Source organism: Neoarius graeffei, chromosome 19 (assembly GCF_027579695.1).
Source record: "Neoarius graeffei isolate fNeoGra1 chromosome 19, fNeoGra1.pri, whole genome shotgun sequence".
NCBI lineage: Eukaryota > Metazoa > Chordata > Actinopteri > Siluriformes > Ariidae > Neoarius > Neoarius graeffei.
Genome location: NC_083587.1, coordinates 61,666,775 through 61,684,672, shown reverse-complemented (window position 1 = coordinate 61,684,672; position 17,898 = coordinate 61,666,775). Strand labels below are relative to the sequence as shown.

At 42.2% G+C, this 17,898-nt stretch overlaps 1 protein-coding gene across 1 annotated transcript in view; it reads right to left on the bottom strand.

Moving 5' to 3' along the window:
• cthrc1b (collagen triple helix repeat containing 1b) overlaps positions 1–17,898 on the bottom strand; it is a 34,176-nt gene that overhangs the window by 3,835 nt on the left and 12,443 nt on the right. Inside the window, 5 exon segments of the mRNA XM_060900612.1 lie at positions 7,031–7,070; positions 7,073–7,240; positions 7,323–7,396; positions 7,399–7,506; positions 7,509–7,542. Of these exon segments, the coding sequence (XP_060756595.1) occupies positions 7,031–7,070; positions 7,073–7,240; positions 7,323–7,396; positions 7,399–7,506; positions 7,509–7,542 (424 nt within the window).

The following is a 17,898-nucleotide window of genomic DNA, read 5'->3' as shown; positions in this document are numbered from 1 at the left end:
ATAAACAGGAAGTGATTCAGTCTAACAATCTGGTTTTTTGGGTTTTATCCATCTCAATGTTCTTGTCAACTCTGTTATAAAACCACATAAAATCCACAAAAGACTTAATAATAATAATAATAATAATAATAATAATAATACACATCACACCTGCACCAAGTGATGTCACTTCCTCTGGCGGGAAACTTCAAGAAAGGCAGCGAGTTAGTCATGTTATGTTTCTTTTCTCATTAATTTGAACAAAATGTTGAGGATTTTACACCAACAGTAGATTAATTATTCGTCAACTCTTGCTGCGATCTTGGAGTGAATCTCTCATTCATTTAATAAAAAAACAAAAACAATAATATGATTAAAATCTATAAAATTCTGTTTTTGTACACGCCGTGTGGTCGCTAGTTTGAGGTTCGCATGTGGAGTCAAGCCACAAAATGGTGAGAAATGTCAACTCTGTTATCGTCCATTCTATTCATGGATTGCCCGGTTTGGTGATAAGAGTTGACGATGACTTAACAGAGTCGACGCTTGGAATGTACCTGCGATTACAGAATGGGCCACGTACTTGCTTGGAGTTTCCCATGGTATCAAGGGGAAAAAAATAAAATAAAATAAAAACACTGGTGGCACTAAAGCTAGGCCTTTTACAGCCAAAGGCAGACTCCTAATTAAGACAATTAGCTGATCAGACGCTCCTGAAAGTCCAGCCTGTTTGAAGCCCAGCGGAATTAAATCTGAAATCAATCTGATTCTCATTGATTGTTTGAAAACGAGCTCTGGCGTGAACAAAGTCGATGCTCTAGTTTGACTTGCCGAAAGAAATACTGTACAATAACGTGAAAAGTGTGGAGTTGTGAAAAGCTGAGATTGAGTACCTTTATTTTAATTAATTAATTAATTAGATGGCGGCACGGTGGTGTAGTGGTTAGCGCTGTCGCCTCACAGCAAGAAGGTCCTGGGTTCGAGCCCCGGGGCCGGCGAGGGCCTTTCTGTGCGGAGTTTGCATGTTCTCCCCGTGTCCGCGTGGGTTTCCTCCGGGTGCTCCGGTTTCCCCCACAGTCCAAAGACATGCAGGTTAGGTTAACTGGTGACTCTAAATTGACCGTAGGTGTGAATGTGAGTGTGAATGGTTGTCTGTGTCTATGTGTCAGCCCTGTGATGACCTGGCGACTTGTCCAGGGTGTACCCCGCCTTTCGCCCGTAGTCAGCTGGGATAGGCTCCAGCTTGCCTGCGACCCTGTAGAACAGGATAAAGCGGCTAGAGATAATGAGATGAGAGATTAATTAGATGCTTTTATTCAGCACTTTGAACTCATAACATTCTGGTCACGAACACAGCCCTGTCAATAAAACGTATGAATAAAAGAATCTGCTGCTGATATGAAATGATTAGAATCCTGCACAACACAAGCACTCGCTCCTCGATGACCCGTGACACCGACCCGTTCTCGGCGAGTGCTTTTCCTGATAACGAGCCCCGTCCTAAGAACACACACTCATCCATTCTCCGCCTTGTTTAATGTGTAATGATGTTGTCTGAAGGGCTCTTCTACCAGACACCAGTCCTCATCCTGCATCTCTTAGTGTGGAATGATTACATTTGATTAGTCTTGTGATCGTAGAACACGGTTACGGACGCGAGCTGAATTGCGGTCGCGAGTGAAGATGAAGCTGGCGTTCATCACGGGAAAGACACGAGCGCGTGGCGTCAGGAACGAGTTAGCTTAAAAACATGCACGTGAGGTCACGCAAAGCAAGTCGTGATGCCGCTTTTCAGTTCTTGCTTCATTAGAGTGATACCACTTCAAAAGTTTGCACCCCCTTCCTTTCTGAAAGCAAATAATTTCTGAACGTATAACCGATACATCCTAGCCTGGGAAATCCCATGCTGCTTTGCACAATCGTTCCGATCTGAAAAGACAGCATGGAAACTATGGTCTAAAGGCTCGCCTGAGTTAGGGAGCCAATCAGAGAGTGGGGAGGGGTGGAAAGACGGTGACGCGTACTACTCGACAAACGGAAGCTTGTAGTTTATTTGGGACTGTTTACGGATCACATTTAACATGGCGGCGAGCGATACGAACCAAACCTTCGATCAAGCTTTGTCTTGCACAAACGGCAGTAATCGTTCGGTGCCATTGTTTTCCTATTTTTGTTTTGCCTTCTCTTTCCTTCTCTTCTTCGCCTCTTCGTTGCTCTAACTACGTCACCGTGTACAACTGCCATGATTGGCCATGGGCTACGTATACGCCAAATGATAGACATTCGCAACGTCCAATAAACGGCCGTTGACAATCGTAAACCACACCTCCCCTACGAGAAATTCAATAGGCGGATTCCAGACCATATTTCACTTGTGATATGGTCTGGTGTTAACCAGACTAGATACATCCATCATCCAACCCTCTTCATATCCTCCGAACAGATCCGCTTTTGTGAAATTTAACAATATAGTAGATCTGTAAGGAGTTCTGTGGATTTTCAGCCAGAATTCACACTGAATAAACTTGAATTTGTCACTGGAAGAACACAAAACATCATCCTGCAAATTTTTCATACATTTCATACTTTACAACCTTGGGAAACTAGTTTTCGAACCAGTCTTCGGATTTTACATGGTCGTCTTGATGCAGGATGCAGCTCCATTTAATCCGATACGGAATTTCACGGATCGTTTTGGCGGTAAATTATAAAATAGAGGTGCGCTGGAAAATTTAGCATTATCATATAACAATATCACATATAGAGGATATTACACGGTTATGCAAAGATATGAAGTTTATCTCTGAGTGGTGAACAGATTCACGAGTGCGTGAAGCAAACGAGTGAAAATATTTTCAACACTAGAAGATAAACTTCATATCTTCGCACCACCGTGTAATGTTATATCTTTATATTATATGGACACAGCCACAAAAAATATGCAAGTTAATCAAAAGTATTTTAATTTTGAACCGTTTCGCCATTTTGACAACGCACGTCCAGGTCAGCGGGAAAACACTGGGAGTGACGTCATCGGAGTGAAATATCAGGAATTATTATCCATACAGAACGCTTTTTCGATGGAATAAAAACATGTTCTATTCCCTTCCAGTGAGTTTCATTCATTTGGTTTGACAGCATGTGATATTGTTAGCATATCGCTTAGCCTACGTGTATTATGTCACTCTACCCAATGGAGAATGAGCATTGAATATGGTTTATGATATTGCATGGTTGTCAAGACAACATGACGCCACACGTCGGAGATGTAAAACTTGGGAGCGAGTGGGACAATTTGTAAACAAACATGGCTGCCAGGTTTGCTTTGTTAAAATAAAGAAATAAAAATAGTACAAAGATTGAGAGAATTTTGAAAGAGAAAGATGCGTTGAACACCTGAAAGGAGTGTGTATGTATTATAATAATCTCATCTCATCTCATTATCTCTAGCCGCTTTATCCTTCTACAGGGTCGCAGGCAAGCTGGAGCCTATCCCAGCTGACTACGGGCGAAGGGCGGGGTACACCCTGGACAAGTCGCCAGGTCATCACAGGGCTGACACATAGACACAGACAACCATTCACACTCACATTCACACCTACGGTCAATTTAGAGTCACCAGTTAACCTAACCTGCATGTCTTTGGACTGTGGGGGAAACCGGAGCACCCGGAGGAAACCCACGCGGACACAGGGAGAACATGCAAACTCCACACAGTGTAGTGGTTAGGGCTGTCGCCTCACAATAAGAAGGTCCTGGGTTCAAGCCCCATGGCCGGCGAGGGCCTTTCTGTGTGGAGTTTGCATGTTCTTCCCGTGTCCGCGTGGGTTTCCTCCGGGTGCTCCGGTTTCCCCCACAGTCCAAAGACATGCAGGTTAGGTTAACTGGTGACTCTAAATTGACCGTAGGTGTGAATGTGAGTGTGAATGGTTGTCTGTGTCTATGTGTCAGCCCTGTGATGACCTGGCGACTTGTCCAGGGTGTACCCCGCCTTTCGCCCGTAGTCAGCTGCAAGGGAGTAACTTGATTTTGACATTGGTGGGGACACAAAAGTGATCCAATGCAGAGCTTCCGAAAGGTGTTTTTTTTTTCCATTAGCAATCATAATTTCATGTCATACAGATCTTATAGGTTAACGAGGGCAGCCGTGGCCTAATGGTTAGGGAGTTGGTCTTTGGGTTGCAGGTTCAAATCCCACCCTTACCTCTCCCTACATCTCCATCCATGGCTGAAGTGCCCTTGAGCAAGGCACATAACCCAACATTGCTAGAATCTGATGATTTATTACTTTTACACCACACAATTCCTAATTTGTGTTTAAGCAGTCGTTCTGTCTCTTCCACAGAAATACATAATAAGAATTAAAAACTTTAAGCATTTTTAGCATTATTGTTTTTTTTTTTAATTCAATATCTGTATTGTTTGACATGGGGGGGGGGGTGTCTCAAAATTCACTGACTGCCTTATTGAGACACTCATAAATAGGTGCTACTGGTGGCATTTTCTATTCTGTAATTAAACTCAAGTTTAGTTAAAATGATATTTGGATATATAATTTAGTGATTGCCTATTATAGCATGATTATGATTACATTAGTATTGCATTTGTAGTATACCCCCCATTTTTTTGTCTTTTTGTTGCCCCTCCATTTTCCATATTATGTCTTTTTGTTGCCTGTTTCTGTGTTCGTAACATGTGTTATGATTTTCACTGCAGATGTGCTTGTGACTTCTTATGTTCATGCTGCAGTTACCTAGTCTGGTTAACACCAGACCATATCACAAGTGAAATATGGTCTGGAATCCGCCTATTGAATTTCTCGTAGGGGAGGTGTGGTTTACGATTGTCAACGGCCGTTTATTGGACGTTGCGAATGTCTATCATTTGGCGTATACGTAGCCCATGGCCAATCATGGCAGTTGTACCCGGTGACGTAGTTAGAGCGACGAAGAGGCGAAGAAGAGAAGGAAAGAGAAAGAGAAGGCAAAACAAAAATAGGAAAACAATGGCACCGAAATTATTTCACTTGTGATATGGTCTGGTGTTAACCAGACTAATTCAGAACAGTGTCTAAAGCTTGATCGAAAGTTTGGTTCGTATCGCTCGCCGCAATGTTAAATGTGATCCGTAAACAGTCCCAAATAAACTACAAGCTTCCGTTTGTCGAGTAGTACGCGTGACCGTCTTTCCACCCCTCCCCACTCTCTGATTGGCTCCCTAACTCAGGCGAGCCTTTAGACCATAGTTTCCATGCTGTCTTTTCAGATCGGAACGATTGTGCAAAGCAGCATGGGATTTCCCAGGCTAGCAGTTACCAATATTCGTCTGTAGATGGCAGTAAAGGACCATGGATTTGTTGTATCTAGCCTAGCCTAGTAGTAGTAGAAAGAGGTCTCTGTAAAACGGTGAATGCAGCAGACTCAGCAGCAGACTCAGCGGCTGTCACGCTGTTGATTCTGAAATGCAAGTCGCACATCTGCATGGCCATGCAGTAGCCTACATCTGACTACTCACATTCTGTAAAACCATTAGGTCTATAAATTTAACATTCATTCATCAAGGATATTATCTAACACCAAGTTACATTGCTCCAGCATTCCTTTTCTCTGCAGCTATGCAGTAGCCTAGCTCTGATGCGTCCTGTCACGTTGCTAAACCTGCCTAAAGAGCCGCAGCAATACTTTTATGAAGGGTTTCCATACATCAAAAGGATTTTGTTGGGTTTTTAAAGCTCGACGGAAACCCTGCACTTACATTCTTGACTTTGAAGAAGAATGAACGAATGTCTCGTTTCTTGGGAGGGGGGCCGTCGTCCATGATACTCGAGTCAGCATGCGAGTCGTAGGGCAAGCATGCATGGACATCGAAGTCCAGCTCAATTTGTAGGCTGACAGAGAGTGGGGGGTGCGTGGGGTAGGTCAGGTGTGTACGTGTGAGATATGGAGGGTTGATGGGCGGGTAGTCACGGCTGCTGTGGGAAGTGTGCTGCTTTTACAGCAGATGGAGTGACAGCTGGGATAGCCAACCATGTAAGTTAGCGAGAAACAGGTAGCTAATCAGAGAATGATATCTACGTTAGAGGGGGGATTATTAGCAGTGTCATACATTTAACCCTTTGCGTGCCATATAATCATTGCTCAGGTTAGGACATCGGTTTTATTGATCGTGATTACACAGTAGCGGCTGAATATTGGTAGGGACACGTCCCTAGTGTCCCTACCCAAAATTACGCCCTAGGTCAGCTGGGATAGGCTCCAGCTTGCCTGCGACCCTGTAGAACAGGATAAAGCGGCTACAGATAATGAGATGAGAAATCTTTTATCACTGGTAATAAATATAAAACATTTGTGACAATTTTTCAGCATTTGGTATTTACCCTTCAATTGATTTCGATTCATGTTTTGGTCTGGATGCTATCCCGTTTAATTTATGAAATTTCATGATTTTTGGAGGGATTTTCAGTTTTTACCCCCAGAGTTCACACTGAATCGACTTTTGCACTCAACTGTAAATTGGGAAATTAAATTTAGTTGATGATTTTGTTCTGGTTTGGATTGCCGTGTTGGTGCAGGATGGAAATTTTCCCTCGGTAAATTATAAATAGAGCTTTATTTGAATTTTTTTCCATCTGGAAACCAAATAAAGGTTTAAATAAGAAACTGAAAGCAATTCAATCCCTTATTAATGGGGAGGAAAAAAAAAATCCAACCCCCCCCCCCCCCCCCACACACACACACACAAAGCGGTCAAACTACAAGTTCTGAATAACTAATATGTTTTCGGCAGAACTGGTGTTTTATGTTGTTCTGACTGGAGTGTTTTATTTGTCATTGGTTTTATTATAATGACGCTTATAACCAATTTCCTCACTGTTAGTTTATTTCAGTCTCTTAATTAAACCTGGATTGTGTTATTTATTTTAATTTCCACTAAATGTTCTGCTGTCAAATTTTAATTCCTTGTTAGTTTTTATGACTTATTTATTTTGGTCATAAATTTGTAATAACTAACTGAAGTAAAAACAGAGTTGACTGTCGGCGTCTCACCTGACGTGGTGCGTGGATGTTGATGGTGGAGTTGAACTCGGGGCTGGCCCTTGGTCCAGGTAAACGATGGACTCGATGGGTAGCGGACCGGAACATTCGGCTCCGTTAAAGGTGAAGTACCAGCGCTGGCAGCAGGCCGTCTTACACTTGAGCCGGAGCGAGCCGCTGAAGAGGACACGCAGGGAGCTGTCTGAGCGCCGTTTGGTGAACGTACACTCCTGCACATGAGCGAACATGAATTGTGAACTTTGTGCTCGATAGCAAAATCGATTTTGGAATAGCTTAGTAAAAGGTCACTCACTGCGATTTTGCCAGGTCGATGCCGTAGTTGAGCGAGTTCCAGGCGCACTGCTTGTAGTTAGGTATCCACGCTCCTCGAACCTCTCGCTCACACACTCTCCCTTTTCTCCCTTGGCACCGTCTCGCCCTGGGACTCCAGGCGTTCCCGGAATTCCGTTCACTCCCGGGTTTCCTTCTCGACCGGCATGCCCGGTGGACCCTGCATGCAGGTGCTGTACTACAATGAGAAATCTGACGTTATACAAGACTGTTTCTATACCAGGCTTGTAGCCCTCGAGTCCGACTTGTGCCCTAATTTTAAGGACTCGTGACTTGACTTGGACTTGAGCACTTGATGACTCGGACTTATGTATTAACTGCATTCGGACTCGTAAACTGGAGACCAGGACTCGCATTTTTTTTTTTTTGTAACATGCCATAATAATTTGGCATATTTATCCATTTCTACATTCATTTTTATACTAATTTTGTACAAGAGAATTCACATTCACCTGTTCATATGTCATGTTCAGGAACAAACTAACATTAAATGGCGCTAAAATGCCTGGAAAGACGCCCCTAGGATTGTCCGCTTTGCTCATACAGACTACTCGTGCAGTGGGGAAAATATGCACTGCTGTGTGTTCCATATGTAGAAGAACTATTGAGGAGACGACGGGGACGACCTCGAACTTCAATCGTCATTTGGCGAGACTCCACCCAGAGAAGGAAGCAACACGCTATGTCCATTGCCCTGCTGATAGTGGGCGGGGCTTGCTTGCTGAGCGATGAACTAGCTAGCGTTAACCCTCTCTCATGTTATTTGCCCTGTTGATAGTGGGCGGGGCTTGCTGAGCGATGAACAAGCTTTTTATCTGTAGCCTGTTAACTAAAACGGGGCAGTCGAGCAGGAACGTTAGTCCAACACAGTAGCAGAGCTGCTTTCACATAAAGGCAGCAACAGCCACCGTCAAACGGTGCCGTTGGAGTCTTGTTCTCGGACTCGAGGTTTAGGCTACATCCACACGACAACGGCAACGAGATTTTATTAAAAAAAAATATCGCGTCCACATGAGCAACGGATCAGTAAAATATCAGGTACATATGGCAACGCAACGCTTGCTGAAAACGATGCAATACACATGCCACACCTCTAGGGGCGCTGTAAGACGGTCCCATCGGAGACACCAGAACAATAGAAGAAGTAGACGCATGCGCATAAACCCCTTCTTCTACCCGGCGTGAAGCACTCACAGGAACAAGCACACAACAACAAGAAGAAGATGGCTGCGACTACGCGAGGAAATCGTGCCTTCTGTGTGTACAAATTAGTTTTATTAGTGTGCATAGTTTTATATAACTTAATTTTCTTATTGTGTGTGAACATTTTGAAAAGCATTTTTATGTAATTTAGATAACTTTTTATAGTGTGTGTGAACATTTTGAAAAGCAGTCTTAGCCAATAAAAAAAAGAAATTCAAGAAATGGTTCAGTTACTTGTTTATTTAAAAGAAAAGCTGTATACAAAAGTGAATGCAATGCAGTGGCTCATACAAAACAGCGAGAGTGCTGCTTGTTCTAGTCATGTGGTTGTGACGTCATCGTAAACAAATCCGTTCTACTCATCCAGACGACTTCGCAACGGCGCCGTTGCCAGATTTTTCCACTCTGGAACCCGTTCTCAAAAAATATCGTTGTGGGGCACCCAAAACGCCGGTGCCGTGTGGACGCCAAGCCGAAACGATAAACAATTTTATCAGATTCACCTGAATCCGTTGCCGTGTGGACAGGGCCTTAGTGACTCGACTACAGCACTGTCTCGAGGTAACACAAGAAACGACTGTTTACAGCTGCTATAACATCAACGTAACTATAAACGGATAAAAAAAGTATAACACGTTCATACGCAGCTGCTGTTGTACGAGAGGAATTAAGCACCTCAGGACGTCCTGTTATTGGAAAATTACTGGAGCGACACGGTTGCTATGGTAACAGTAACTTCGTCTTGCTTCATCACACCGACGCGTTGTTGATTATTTTTCCTAGAACAGCATGATAAAGTGTGTTTCCTTAGACAAACCAAACCAGTGCAACACTACAGACTGACTTCTCGCCAAACGGTTTCACCTTGCTTGACTCTCCTCCTTACAAAGAACCCGAGAACATGTTTCCTCCGTCACGTTGAGCCCAATTACGTTGGCTAATATTAGCTTGATTAAAGTGCAGGTCCACTAATCGCTTTGTTTGCTCTACATGTGTAATCTCATCCTTCATAAACCTCATGCCTCACGATGTGCTTAGAAAGTTGCTCGAAGGGATCAAGACTTCTCAAGTTCTCTTGCTGTCATGAAAAAGAAAAAGAACGCAGCATTAGAATCACAGCGTGGCTTTAAATCTGGTGGGAGATGACTAAACCTGTGGCGACGACACTGACACTTTAATTCGCACTGATTCCTCGGTTTAATTATGGATTAAAATGTGAAAAAGGGACCTAAAGGGGATACGTTTGTTTGTACGGCTGGTTATTACACCCTAGAAAACGGTTCTTCATGCTTCATGGTTATATTCGGAATTCTGACTGGCCAGAAGGTGAAGCAGTAAATGCAATTCAATAAACTAAGAAAAACTTGTTTATAAAACATGTAGACCCACCTGGCTTGCTTTCGACGCCTACAGATGTTTTACACAGATGCTCACGTCTCAGGCCGATTCCAACCTTACCCTCAGTATACAAGACCGAGTTACTGTGATGAACACATTGGAATTGACTCGCATTATTGTGCTCGGTGTATCTCTGGGATCATTATTCAGCGTGTACAGGAGTTTGTCAGGCTGCTTATGAATCCAGTGTGGGTCTGTAATTCGTTAATGCTGGAGGAGATACGGCTCTGACTCATCGTAGCGCAATCAATATTCCAAACCTGTCCAGCGCTCCATACACAATGTTATGCCAATAAGATGCTAATTCTTTGTCTATTACACCAACAGAAGATGAATTTGCTGAAATATGAGGGGAAAAAAAAGGTGTAGAGGATACACTGTTAGAAACAGGACTACAGTAGGAGTCCATTTCTGTCCTCCAAGGTACAATATACACTAATGTACCCCCAAGGCTCATTATTGGACCTCAAGGTAACTATGTGGACCTTTTTAGGGTCAAAAAGGTTCACATTATGTTCCCAAGCAGTATATAAAGGATACAAATAAATACCTTAGAGCAGGGCTTTTCAAAGTGTGGGGCGCGCCCCCCCGGGGGGCGCCAGAGTTCTTCGGGGGGGGGTGCAACGTGAGAGACAAAATGGATCGGTTTTTAGCTGTCTATGGTTTTTAGTACCTAAAGCTACAGTGAGTGAGGAGACAAAGTCTGGGCCAAGCAAAAAAAACAGAGCCTCCAGGATGTTGCGATTTGCAACTTCAGCGCAAATTCAACCAATCCCCGCGAATTCAGGGCGGTGTTGCAATTATATCCAATCACCGCAACTTTCCCGCAAATTTGACCAATCGTTGGCGTCGTCTTGAGGTGACGTCGACAAACTACCTTCCGCCTTACTTCCGTGTGTTCAAGAGAAGCAGCATGCGCGTCGTGTTGCCAGATTGGATGATTTCAAGTGCATTTTGGCAGGTTTTGAACATATTTTGGACTGGAAAACGTCAGCAGTATCTGGCAACACTGAAAGTGTGTTATGTTTACAGTGAAGGACTGTGTGCACTTTTTTTTTTTTACTTAATACAAGAAGTTAATGGATGCCAACATTTTTGCCAAAATGGTATTTTATTTTCCATTGTTTAGGCAGCTTCAGCATCATACTGTGAGATTCTGTTCAAATTGTTTTTTTCTTCTATGAAGCCTGAGCCATTTATTTTATTAGTTTATCTCATCTCATCTCATTATCTCTAGCCGCTTTATCCTTCTACAGGGTCGCAGGCAAGCTGGAGCCTATCCCAGCTGACTACGGGCGAAAGGCGGGGGTACACCCTGGACAAGTCGCCAGGTCATCACAGGGCTGACACATAGACACAGACAACCATTCACACTCACATTCACACCTACGCTCAATTTAGAGTCACCAGTTAACCTAACCTGCATGTCTTTGGACTGTGGGGGAAACCGGAGCACCCGGAGGAAACCCACGCGGACACGGGGAGAACATGCAAACTCCGCACAGAAAGGCCCTCGCCGGCCCCGGGGCTCGAACCCAGGACCTTCTTGCTGTGAGGCGACAGCGCTAACCACTACACCACCGTGCCGCCCTTATTAGTTTATAATTATTGTTTAATTTAGTCTTCAGGAGAGACTGCCTGCACACAGTACTAGTATTAATAGGTTTTTTTTTTCTTACATGAAAGCTGAGGCATTTATATTATATTTTAAGGTAACTTCATATTGTGCTGTGAGGTTCTATGCACTTTAACTTTTGAACCAACAGGTGCATTTGGATAAGTAAAGCCTATTTTTCTGCATTTTTGTAGTCCTGGTAATCTTTTATATTGGTAAAGTTGTTTATAGGACCATTTCTCTTTGTTTTTTTAATCAATAGTTTTTCAGTAATAACTTAATATTTAACATATCACTCAATTTTAATCACAAAAAGAGAAAATCGCAACAATTTCTCGCAACTTTCACTTCCTCCCGCAATGTAATCGCAACAAAAACCTAAAAAACACCGCAACTTTCATCGCAATTTTTTGGAAAACCCTCCGCAACATCAGACATTTTAGCCCACAACAATCACAAAAAAGGCCCGCGGAATCCTGGGGGACTGGAAAAAGAAGGAAGTATGGCCACGATTATTTAAAGTTTGGATTTTCATGGACTGGATCTGAAGATGCTCCACTGCCACAGTGTGTTGTCTGCCAAGAGATGCTCGCTAACGATGCTATGGGATGTTTAAAATGTGTAAAACAAGATGTTTTAAAAAGCACAGATGTTTAAAATGTGAAAAAGAAAAAAATAATGTGTACAACAACCATTTTTTTTTAAATACGAATGGAACATTAAGGATAGCAACAACAAAAATTGTAAGGGGGGGCGCTGTTGTTTATTTGCTCTCTGAGGGGGGGCTTACTCTCCCACACTTTGAAAACCCCTGCCTTAGAGGGTCCTGCCCCAGTGACAAGTCATTGTACGCCTAAAGGTACAAGAATATACTTTGTTTTCTGAGACTGTAGGGTAGATGGTCACTGTCCAGTGCCATAAATAAATTTATTGCTTACAAATTGACTAACATGACCAAAAAAAAAAAAATTGTCTGCTTGCTAATCTGAACAAAAAGGATAAATAAAATTAAAGGTCCGTAAATACCATCTGTGAAAACTTTTCCCTTTCTGATGTAATGTCTGTCGCCCCTCTACCAGGATTGCCTGGTGTCCGAAAAATATCCATCCCAACAAAATCTAAAACAAGTGTCATCAGACGACGACGATGTATCTCCCCCTCTCGGCCCTCACATGAAACCTCATGTCAAATTTTCCCAAGTTGAATTGGTTGCCATGGAAATACAGAAATCCCAAAATGCACAACTCCTCTAGTCACTTAACACAACTGTGAGGTTTCGTGAAAAAATTCCGAATAGTTTTTGAGTTACAATCCGGAAACTAAAATATTTACAGACGGACAGACAGACAGTCGGCAGAGCGACAACAATATAACACACACACCCCATTATATGCCAGGGGGATAAAAAGGCACAAACAGACCTGAAAAAGTTTAGACACATTTTTCCTCATTTTCTTGCACATTTTTTTATTTGCGTTTTTTATTTAATATACAGTGGTGCCTGAAAGTTTGTGAACCGTTTAGAATTTTCTATATTTCTGCATAAATAGGACCTAAAACATCATCAGATTTTCACACAAGTCCTAAAAGTAGACAAAGAGATCCCAGTTAAACAAATGAGACAAAAATATTATACTTGGTCATTTATTTATTGAGGAAAATGATCCAATATTACATATCTGTGAGTGGCAAAAGTATGTGAACCTCTAGGATTAGCAGTTAATTTGAAGATGAAATTAGAGTCAGGTGTTTTCAATCAATGGGATGACGATCAAGTTTGTGGAAGTGTATCATGGCACAAACAAAGGAGTTTTCTGAGGACCTCAGAAAAAGCGTTGTTGATGCTCATCAGGCTGGAAAAGGTTCCAAAACCATCTCTAAAGAGTTTGGACTCCACCGATCCACAGTCAGACAGATTGTGTACAAATGGAGGAAATTCAAGACCATTGTTACCCTCCCCAGGAGTGGTAGACCAACAAAGATCACTTCAAGAGCAAGGCGTGTAATAGTCGGTGAGGTCACAAAGGACCCCAGGGTAACTTCTAAGCAACTGAAGGCCTCTCTCACATTGGCTAATGTTAATGAGTCCACCATCAGGAGAACACTGAACAACAATGGTGTGCATGGCGGGGTTGCAAGGAGAAAGCCACTGTTCTCCAAAAAGAACATTGCTGCTCGTCTGCAGTTTGTTAAAGATTGCGTGGACAAGCCAGAAGGCTATTGGAAAAATGTTTTGTGGATGGATGAGACTAAAATAGAACTTTTTGGTTTAAATGAGAAGCGTTATGGGCAGCACGGTGGTGTAATGGTTAGCGCTGTTGCCTCACAGCAAGAAGGTCCGGGTTCGAGCCCCGTGGCTGGCGAGAGCCTTTCTGTGTGGAGTTTGCATGTTCTCCCCGTGTCCGCGTGGGTTTCCTCTGGGTGCTCCGGTTTCCCCCACAGTCCAAAGACATGCAGGTTAGGTTAACTGGTGACTCTAAATTGAGCGTAGGTGTGAATGTGAGTGTGAATGGTTGTCTGTGTCTATGTGTCAGCCCTGTGATGACCTGGCGACTTGTCCAGGGTGTACCCCACCTTTTGCCCGTAGTCAGCTGGGATAGGCTCCAGCTTGCCTGCGACCCTGTAGAACAGGATAAAGCGGCTACAGATAATGAGATGAGAAGCATTATGTTTGGAGAAAGGAAAACACTGCATTCCAGCATAAGAACCTTATCGCATCTCTGAAACATGGTGGTGGTAGTATCATGGTTTGGGCCTGTTTTGCTGCATCTGGGCCAGGACGGCTTGCCATCATTGATGGAACAATGAATTCTGAATTATACAAGCGAATTCTAAAGGAAAATGTCAGGACATCTGTCCATGAACTGAATCTCAAGAGAAGGTGGGTCATGCAGCAAGACAACGACCCTAAGCACACAAGTCGTTCTACCAAAGAATGGTTAAAGAAGAATAAAGTTAATGTTTTGGAATGGCCAAGTCAAAGTCCTGACCTTAATCTAATGGAAATGTTGTGGAAGGACCTGAAGCGAGCAGTTCATGTGAGGAAACCCAGCAACATCCCAGAGTTGAAGCTGTTCTGTACGGAGGAATGGGCTAAAATTCCTCCAAGCCGGTGTGCAGGACTGATCAACAGTTACCGCAAACGTTTAGTTGCAGTTATTGCTGCACAAGGGGGTCACACCAGATACTGAAAGCAAAGGTTCACATACTTTTGCCACTCACAGATATGTAATATTGGATCATTTTCCTCAATAAATAAATGACCAAGTATAATATTTCTGTCTTATTTGTTTAACTGGGTTCTCTTTATCTACTTTTAGGACTTGTGTGAAAATCTGATGATGTTTTAGGTCATATTTATGCAGAAATATAGAAAATTCTAAAGGGTTCACAAATTTTCAAGCACCACTGTAGTTATTTTTTTATTTTTTACATATTTTGTCATTTTATTCTTATGTTTTATTTGCATTTTTAAAATTATAGGGTGTTTCAAAAATTTTGATATTATTTGAGATGTAAATATCCCAGAAACTACATAGTCTCAGCAAATGAAGCTGAACAGGCTTAATGTTGAGCAATATAAAGATTTATTCCTCAAACCTTTTGAATTTTTGAACCTCATTCAAATAATGTGGATTCCATGAACGATTTCACAAATTTTCAATCTGCGTGTTGCCTGACACACACGCACACACGCACACACACGCACACAACCTTCCTCTTTGAACTTTTTGTGCCGTGTCCAAATCTGCACTGCAGAATTACAGAATTTTCTCAGAAATGCGTGCTGCAGTCTTGTTCGACTGTGCTCGAGTGTACTCTAACACACACAACGCCTTTTCTTTTCCAGTGAATGGCATTTCTAGACCTAAAAAAGATAAAAACAAAAAACATTAAACATAAAATTTGGACCTGTTTCCAATGCTGTTAACATTTGAGGTCAATTGAACGAGAATTGGCAAAATTATTAGACTGAGAAATGATATCAAATTTTTTGAAACACCCTGTATTTTGTTTTTATTTTTTACATTATTTATTTCCCACAGATTTTTCATTTTTTAACTTGTCCATTTATTATTTTTATTTATATCCACAGCACGGGCGATTGCTCTAAGACAACGAGGGAGGCTCAGCCTCCTCTAAAAATGACGAACATCGTGTAGGATGAATTGCGCTAGGTTTATGTTATAGCCGACCTTATAACATTGCTATTTCAGATCCAGAATCATAGAAATATATGTGCTCAACCCAACTACAGTGCGAAATCATTCCGTTATAACTTTAATGTGTGCGTGAGTTTTTCCCCCTCGTGACAGCGCGATGCAGCCCAGCCTCAGTGGACTTCAATGGCATTTGGGAGCTCTGCGCTTTCAATCTCAAAATGCAAGACGGTTATTGGACAAATACTGCGAAAACGCCTGCCCACGGACTCCCAGCCTCACAGTGGGAGGGACATGGCAGTTTCCGCGAGGAGACTGGTAATTGGTGAAAGCGGCCGGATATTTTCTTTGACTGACAGCTCGTTTCAAATATAGACAGGCAGCGGTGAATTTCAGTTCAGTCCCATGCGGATTCGCAAGTGCTGTGGTGTATTGTAAGAGATCGGCTTACATTTCGATTTCATTCATTACATACGGTTTCTACCAGCTTTTTTAGTTTGTATATATTTTCATTGTAAATAAAGTGTAAATATAGTATTGTCAAGTTTGCTATCTTAGTTCCAGAAATTTCATTTATTTGAGTGACTGAACTTGAACTTGAGGGTCTAGTCAGCTAGCAAGAAAGCTGCGCACGGATGCCAAGCATTGCTGATTTAATTTTGGCGAAGCCATTTGCCAGTCTTCCTTTCGAGGAAAAAATTAAAATTAAAGAGCAGGGTAGAGCAACGCCTCAAATTGACTTGGTGAAAAAGGTAGGGAATAATACTCGTTCCTTTCAGCTCTCCTGGTACGAGAAAGTGAATTGGCTAACAGCAAGTGACCCACATCAACAACAGTAAATAGGCTACTTTAGTAATATGTCATGGATGGACCAAAAATATAGAATCTATTTAAAATGTTTATGCTGAGTACATTATATTGGAATATATATTTCTCTGGATATGAATTAAACACAGCTACAATTTGGAAAACATTTTTAAACAAAAACACAGCCGAGAACATTTCACACTACAGACCTGGATTAAAAGTGAAGGGTTATCAAAATTGTCAATAAAACATTTCTCAGTCAAAATAAGTAAAATATAGGGAAAGCGTCATTGAATGAAATGTGTGGCACCCAGCTCTATGTTTGGCTCCCCAAGGTCAGTGCTTGTGCCTATTCCAGAACACTCTGCTGTTACTGCTGAGGTTCCTGACAAACAGCTGCTTTCAATAATGATCAATTTTTAAACAACATGCCACAAATTTAAAATATAAAATGTTAAAATATACCCCCCCCAACGCCACCATCATGTATATTGGACAGTAGGCTAATGGGCCAAAAGAACCTGTTATTTCACAGTTTGTGACGCTGCCAACAATCAGCCAGATCAGAGGCAAGAGTATGGGCAAAATTGATGTGTTTTTTCTTTTAAAATCTGGAAATATCGTAACCGACCAGCCTCCCGTTTGAAAGACTACCAGCCGCCACTGACCAACAGTATGCCTTTTCATCACCACCTAATACGGACATTGTCCACTCCATAATCAGGCTACGTCACTGACACACTTCAGTCTGCACTTCTAGTTTTCCTTTTTTTCCCCCAGAAACTGATTACATTTAATTCTGATTTTTTTTTTGCTTTTATTTTTAAGCTAGCCACCAAAAAAAAAAAAAAAGACAGCACAGATGGACTTGTTTTTCCACCTCAACCATGTTCCAAAACTAGCACAAAAATATATATATTTTATATATGATCCTGGCAACCCTAATCTAATGAGCTGCCTTCAGCTCAACAATTTACAACAATTATTTATACACTCACCAGCCACTTTATTAATCCCGGTACACACGGGCGATTTTCCATCACTTGCAACTTTTTGATGCAAGCGAAAAAATGCTTCGTATGCGGATATTTGCGATGGTGATTTTTGTTGCCTGCGACAGATCGCAGGTATCAAACATGCTTGATATTCTGCGACCAAAAAAAAAAAAAAACACCAGTCACTGACTTGTTGCACAGGTATTGCTGCGTGCATGTCTTTGCAATAACGCGATCATCTCCAAAGGCTAAGCCAATCCCCGCCTGCGAAGTAGTCACGTGATTTCTGTGTGACTTGCATCCCCCTCCCCAAATTGCCCACTGGTCGCAGATAACGTGCACACGCAGCTACCCGA